General features: G+C 43.4%; 1 protein-coding gene and 1 non-coding gene across 2 annotated transcripts; both read right to left on the bottom strand.

Moving 5' to 3' along the window:
* Nucleotides 1-817: 817 nt before the first annotated feature.
* Nucleotides 818-3,749, bottom strand: RPS20 (ribosomal protein S20). The gene is made up of 4 exons (XM_021555726.3): nucleotides 3,619-3,749; nucleotides 2,269-2,368; nucleotides 1,465-1,538; nucleotides 818-1,041 (listed from the first exon to the last, which is right to left on the bottom strand). Exons 1-4 carry the CDS (start codon nucleotides 3,619-3,621, stop codon nucleotides 859-861), a joined length of 360 nt encoding a protein of 119 aa, XP_021411401.1. The 5' UTR covers nucleotides 3,622-3,749; the 3' UTR covers nucleotides 818-858.
* LOC116183349 (small nucleolar RNA U54) lies at nucleotides 1,611-1,674 on the bottom strand. The gene has a single exon (XR_004147949.1). It is a non-coding gene; the product is annotated as a small nucleolar RNA U54 (small nucleolar RNA).
* Nucleotides 3,750-7,424: the final 3,675 nt, after the last annotated feature.

The following is a 7,424-nucleotide window of genomic DNA, read 5'->3' as shown; positions in this document are numbered from 1 at the left end:
GTCAATTTTAGGTCTTAGCAAACATAAACGACCTGAAGCAGAGGATCTCTTGCAGAGAACCACCACTGCTTGTTTTAATTAGAATTCAAGTTGTCTCCTATGCTTGAAGCAGTTGGAGCGACCTGATCCTTAATGGATTTAAACAAGTGTTTTCTAGAACTCTGGGCTTTGTTTTGTTGGTTTAAGATTAGTCACAGTTCCTTTGAGAGACTTAAAAGCAGCAAAAAAAATGGCTGCTTCGTTGCTTTACATATGAAGCTTGCTATTAGCATTAATATCTATGGAAATCTAAACCAGACAACTAGGTAGTTCCATAGTTCAGCTTTATGACTCTACACGCACATCGAAATAAAATTGTTCAATTCACTGTGTTAATCACAAATTATGAAGTTTTACAACTAGCACCCCCAGGATCCTTTGATTGTGACACACATGGGGAAAAAAAAATCCAAATAAGCTAGGCATTAGTTCAGTCTTGCACAGCAAGAACCAATAATTAAAAACTTGGTAATTTTACCTAAATATCAATTTTAATGCAGGTACTGTATATAATGTCTGTGTATAAACTAACATTTCAGCCAAAATCAAACCCTTAAATTATTAAAAATATATTTTTCATCAAGTGCTGCACAACCATATAGTTGCCAGACTCCAATGAAACCAGGAGCCCAAGTTAAATTTTCCTGCTATTTACAGCTGGCATATTCTTCCTTAAATATAGTCTTCTCACACAGCATTCTGATTGTGGTTTCTGTTGTTCTTCATAAAAACCAGCACAGAACTATCTCTTGGCAAACGTAAGAAAAGAAACAAATGATGAAAATTTGTAAATCAACTTTATTCAATGATGAGTATCATTTAGGCATCGGCAATAGTAACTTCAACTTCTACGCCTGGTTCGATGCTGATGGAAGTGATCTGCTTCACGATCTCCGAAGGGCTGTGCAGGTCAATGAGCCGCTTATGGATACGCATTTGGAAGCGATCCCAGGTCTTGGAACCTTCACCACAAGGCGTCTTCCTGGTAGTGATCCGCAGGGTCTGCAAAGTCAAACAGGGGGTATTTAGTTCATGCACTGAGAGGAGTAATCTACAATCATATGAAAAGATGATCACCTACAAATACTGTATGGTATCTATGGCATTAGAAAGCTACCTACTAAGTTTGGTCTGCTGATTAAGTTAACACTCCTTCCCTACATATTTATTTTCATTTAAAAAATTAGTTTGTTATTAAAATAAAGTGAACAGAAAAGCCCCTTCCACAGTCAACAAGTTTTGTACTTAACAGTTATCCTAAGTAGCTGTCAAAGCAACTTGTGAAATCATCTTTTTACAATGGGTTACCCTCAGTTTAGTAGCACTATTTTTCACCTCACCTTTTGTTCTTTAAAAAATATGTTTTTAAGCACACAGTTGCAGAAAGAAAACCAATTTTTAAGGCAGAAAAACAGTGTCAAGTACCTTGGTGGGCATGCGAACAGGTCCCTTCACCTTCAGGTTTTTTTCCTTAGCACCTCTGATCAAGTCAGCACAGACTGAAAAAAGACAAGCAATGGCTCAGGTTTGCAACTATTTTGATTTTTTTTAAGCACGTATTTTAAACAAGATGTTGGCTCAGAATAGCGTATGAGCGATCACTGCCATTCATTTAAAGCATTATCCTCACAGCCAACCACGTACAACTGAAAGTGTTGTGACATCACAAGTAAAGCCATGGTGCAACAGTAAGTAATAGGCATTACAAGCTTAAACCGTATTTAAGCTGTTATCAGCCTGAAGATCCTGCAAATAGTAACTTTTTTTACATTTTTATTATATGACTAAACACTGGCAAAGCTAGTTCCTAAATTAAAAGTTTTTTTTAAAGAACGTTACACTAAACTCTTCATAACACAAATGGCAAAATATCAAGAAACCAGTGCCTTTCAGTTCTTATACATTCAAAGCATGGTAACTATTTAAAAATTCTCCGTAAGAACTAAAGGGAAGAAGCTGCACTCTCTTACATTAGTCATTATGACATAAGTTTTCCACATAATAAAAACCCACAAAACACCAACTTTCATTAAAAATTAAATCAGAATTTACTTTCTGGTGTGTGAAGCACTTTGATTGGCTTTGCGAGCCGAGGCAAGTACAAAAAGGCGAACAGTAACATCTTTAATTACAACTGGTTTCAGTACATTGTATTTTGCAATGCCTTACATGGCACCTATTATTCATTACTTGACAAGCTACCCAAGTAAGCAGAGAAGTACTACTCACCCTTCTCCAGTGATTTTACATTGCGACTTGTCAAAGTAATTCTAATGCGATGGATCGCCACCTCTTGTTCCACAGGTGCTTTGCCAGTATCTTTAAATGCCTAAAATGTTGAAGTTACAAGTATAAGACACTACAGTGAACACCAACTAACACTATCCACTGCCTCTTAGAAACAGATTTCTAAAGTGTAAAGAACAATTTACTTATGGAACTATGTAACACTATTGACTAGAAGAGCTGTCTGAAGGGCATGGCAGCATGGTAGAAATAATGGGAAGAGAATGAAGGGGCTAAGTCCTAACTCCAAGGAAAAGCTATTTTTTTGTGTCTAACTACATCTCAGGGTGGGAAGCTCCACACCCTCCCATGGGTTGCCTATATACAGCTGGCACAAACATTCCTTTTCCTAAAAAAAAAAATGTATTTCATTCTTCACGCATCTTACAACTTAACCTCATCACAAATGAAGTAGCAAAGATCTGATTAACAAACCTCCAATAACTCACTCCACTAGAACAAAAAAGGGCACCTGGCCAGAAAGACTAATTCAGCCACTCAAATAACTGATTTGAGGAGCTTAAGCAATTAAAACACAAATAATGGGGCATTAATGTGAGTTAAGTGAGTTGATGAAATCGAGTAAAAATACAGATAAAAGAAGGTCTAAAGAGAGTTGAAATATATGTCTCTATAAAAATATAATATAAAATATGAAAATATAGGGAGGTTGCCCAGAGGATGGAACCAGGCTCTTGTCGGTGGTGTCAAGCAGTAACACAGGAGACAATGGGCAAAGTAATGAACATTAGTTCCACTCGAACATGAAGAACTTCTTTATTGTGCGGGCGACTGAGCACGGGAACAGACTGCCCAGACTGCGTGCGGCGTATCCCTCACTGGAGATATTCAAGAGCCATCCGCACTCAATCCCGCGCCATGTGCTCTAGGATGACTCACTGTGGTCCCTTCCAACTCGGCCTATTCCGTGACTGTGCGGAACACGGGGTGTCACACTGACGATGCGGCGCTACCTGCCCCATTAGCTGACCACGTCCCCCAGCAGGGCCGCCTGCGAGGGCAGGCACGAGGCCGGACCAGCGCCGCTCCCGCCGGGCTGCGGCCGCCTCCGCTCCTGCGCTGCCCCGGACGGATCGGCACTGCCGGGCCCGCGGGCCGCGCCCTGCCCGCCGGCTCGGGGGAGCTCCGGGAGCCGCTCCGGGAGCTGCCCCGGGAGCTGCCCCGGGAGCCGCGGACCCACGGCCGGGAGGCGCAGCGCTGCCCCGGGGCCCTGCACGGCCCGGCCGGCGCGGCGGCCCCGCTCCCTCCCCGCGCCCGGCGCTCCCCGCTCACCATGGCGGCGGCGGGGCCTTCCTGACCGACTTGTTCCCGGGCTGGGGCGGCGCAGGGCCCAGCGAACAGCGGTGAGCCAGGAGGCGGCGGCGCGGGAGAGGCGGGCGCGGCGGCGGCGGGCGCTTAAATAGCGGGCGGGCGGCGCCGCCCCCATCCGGGCGCCGCGGGACCTTTCACCCGCCCGCCGGGCGCGGAAGCCGCGGCGCCGCTTCCTGCGAGAGCCCGGCGCTCGGCCAGCGGGGCCGGGGCCGCGGCGCCGCTTCCTGCGAGAGCCCGGCGCTCGGCCAGCGGGCCGGGGCCGCGGCGCCGCTTCCTGCGAGAGCCCGGCGCTCGGCCAGCGGGCCGGGGCCGCGGCGCCGCTTCCTGCGAGAGCCCGGCGCTCGGCGCCGCTTCCTGCGAGAGCCCGGCGCTCGGCCAGCGGGCCGGGGCCGCGGCGCCGCTTCCTGCGAGAGCCCGGCGCTCGGCCAGCGGGCCGGGGCCGCGGCCGCCGTGGCTCGGCTCGGGCTGGGCCCGTCCCGCGGGCGGCTCGGGCTCCTGCGCGCCTTCCCCGGAGATTTCGGCGTTCTGCTGGGGCAGGGCCGGCATTGGGCCCGCCGTTCATCGCCTCCGGGGATAGCGAGCCCGTTCCCGTCTGAGCCTTTGGGTCTTTTTATCCTCTTTCGTTACTGAACGCCACGGGACGAGAGGACGTGGTCTTAAGCTGTGCTAGGGGAGGTTTATGTTGGACATTAGTAGGAGTTTATTTGTTTACAGAAGGGTGGTTGGACACTGGAATGGGCTGCCCAGGGAGATGGTGGGGCTGTTCCGGGAGGAGTTTAAGGCACGCCTGGATGTGCTAAGGTCTAGCTGGCCGGTGCTCGGTCACAGCTTGGACTCGGTGGCCCCAGAGGTCTGTACCAGCCCAGCTGACTCTGTGAATCTCTCAAGTGGAGGTGCGAGAGCAGAAGTTTTAAGTAAAAGCGCTCGTTTTATTCATGCTTAAATTTAAGAACTTAAATAAATTTTATTTATGGACGTTCCATTATCTGTTCAGGTTGGGCATTGGAGGGATATTTTTTACTGAGTGTTGTCTTTGATTTGGCCTGGACAGTGGTAATTGTTAGTCCCAAACCAAGCATTTTGCTGAAAATATGTCTGTTTCAAGTTACATCACTGGAGAACCAGAGAAACATGTATTGAAATGGTTGCCTATAGTAGCGTCACTATTATTATCTTTTAAAATTAATAATTAATTCTAATTTGGAGTTCTGTCCAGGAATCATAGACATGTATAATGTTAGCATAATTACTACACCTCTGGAAGCTTAGTTATTACTACAGTTATTCAGGGAAGTTTGCTTGGTATTTTAAGATGAGCTTACTTTCAGCTGCCACACTGCTTTAATGTATATTTTTTTCCCCTGCCAGTTGTTTTAGATGTCTTCATTTGGTCCTTAAACCTCATGTGATGCAGTTAACTTTTATATGCCAACTATTCCATTGTTTAGGCTTGTTTGCACTTAGATTATTTGTACTCTTTGAAATCTCTAATTTTCTGATATCTGCTTTGAAAGTACTAGAGGCTGTATTCTAATAAAGCAGCTCCAAAAAATATGGATAAATAATTGTCATCCTGTTGCTGTTTCCTGAAATGCAGCAATGCCACTTGCCAGTGAAGATCAGAACTTGAAAAATGTGTTTGGATGATAGTCACGTTTCTCTTGTCTCTTCCACCCTGCAATGAAAACATAATTTGGTTCTGGTGGTTTGCTTTGGAGCCATTTAACAATTACATACATACTATTTTTGAACTCATATGCAAGTAACCCATGTTTATTCTGTTACCAGTTATTCCAGCTACTTCCTGAGGAAGTTTTTCATCTATAAGTGTTTTAAATTCATCACTCATAAATACATGACCTCACACTGATCATGCTGAAGTACTTAGTTTTGCAGTAATCCATATGGTTCCCGATCAGCAGCCTTGCTGCACTGTTTACTTAGAGCTTTTATGAATGTTCTTAGTAAACTTTATTTCCAGATAAAATACTGAGTATCTTGCTGCCAAGAACTAATTCCTGTGGGATTCTATTAGAAATATGTCTGACTGATACCGACCTGCAGCCTTAGTTTTAGTTTGCTTGTTATGAACTGTCGGTGCCAGTTTCTCTGTATCCTAATGAAAAAGTCAATGTGCAAATGTGTTTTATCAACACTGATCCTATCTACCAAATACTGTAATTGCATGAGAAAAAAAAAGTTAAGTAATTCCAAAAATATATGTTTTCCATACATTTAAAGCTGTGTCATTTAAGTACAATTCGCTCATTTATGTCTTACTCCTATATGAAGAAGTTGGTTTGGGTTTGGATTTTTTTCCCTGGGATTAAGGTGAGGTTGACCTTAAATTCCTGAATTTGTTCCTTTCTTACTTATTTTCCTAGTATTGGCATTACCTCAGCTTTCTCTGAGATTTTTCTTTTTTTTTTTTCCTGAGCTTCCCCAGATTTCTCAGAGCTTATGGAAAATCTACATTAACAGCACACAACTCTCTTTTGCCAGCTCTTAAAATTCTTGGATGCAGGCTATCTGGAGCTGCTGATTTAAAAACTGCCTCACTTCTGTTCCTATGTTTAAGGATTACCATGGCTATTGTCCAACAGAAATTTATCTAAACTTTTTGTTTTCTCTGAAATATGCTATATATTAAAAAATGCTCCTTCTTGCCGTTCATGTTAGTAAAAAGCCATTCTAAACACACCTTTTTGTTTATCTTGTATTTTGTCATTCTCAACTTCTAATTAATATTTTGTATTCTGCCTGGTTTTCCTTTGATTACATTCTGCTTTTGTGTAGGTTTTTCTCCCCAGACAATGCTAACTTTAGTTAAGAGATAGTGATTCTCTGACTTAAATTAATACCCAACAGCCTGTGATTTTTAGATGAAGCTTCCTTCCAGGAATGTTTCCCTCATGTTGAATAATTAAGAAGATAAATTATTAAGAAGCAAGACATGCTTTTGACATAATTTAGTAGTCTGTAGCAAAACCAATTTGATACCTAATTTAATGATTTATCATGCAGAGTATCAGTCCATGTGCTTTCATGATACTTTCTGACTTGTTTTGGGATTTACAGATTACTGGGGATTTTTTTTCTCTCTTCCTTTGACTAGTTTGTCCTTTAGAGGAGTAGGTTCTGGGATGAATCTGCCTATGTGACAGAGAGTGTGTTCATGTAGTAACTTAGTGAAATGCAGATTTTTCTTGTCTTCTGGTGAATGTTGAAACTTTCTGATGTACCTTTGGCTGGGTCAAAGGACAGACATACTCCCCAGGCTTTGCAGCTTGGGTTGAGGACACCATCCATTTTTTTTAGTAGAATTATTCTGCTTATTTCACACTGGTGGCCTGTAAATGGTTTTGTCAGGGCTCACAGTAGCTTCCTTAAATCACTTTCCATAGTGGTTATTTCATGTGTGCAGCTCCCTGGAAGCTGTCTTGGTTATGCCAGCCTAATACCTCCAGTATTTGCTTTCAGTGGTGATGAACGTATTGCTATTTATTTGTAAATCACTTCCTTCTTCAAGGTCATTTGGATCTGAACACACTTTTAAGGGTTTTGTTTGAGCTTCTGGTCTTCAAATACCTGTGAAGCAGGATCATACAAAGCAGGCTTCCATTAAGGTCATCAATAGATGGCTGAGTCTCTAAACCAGTCAGGAGAAATCCAATGAATCTTTTTTCAGCTCTTTTAAGAAAGGCTACAGTATCTGCTTGGTCTTAATTGCAGGTATCTGCTGATCTTCTTGTGTTATGTTTCTCAGT

Source organism: Lonchura striata, chromosome 1, assembly GCF_046129695.1.
Source record: "Lonchura striata isolate bLonStr1 chromosome 1, bLonStr1.mat, whole genome shotgun sequence".
NCBI lineage: Eukaryota > Metazoa > Chordata > Aves > Passeriformes > Estrildidae > Lonchura > Lonchura striata.
Note: the sequence above shows the minus strand (reverse complement) of the source record. Positions and strands in the feature narration are given on the sequence as shown.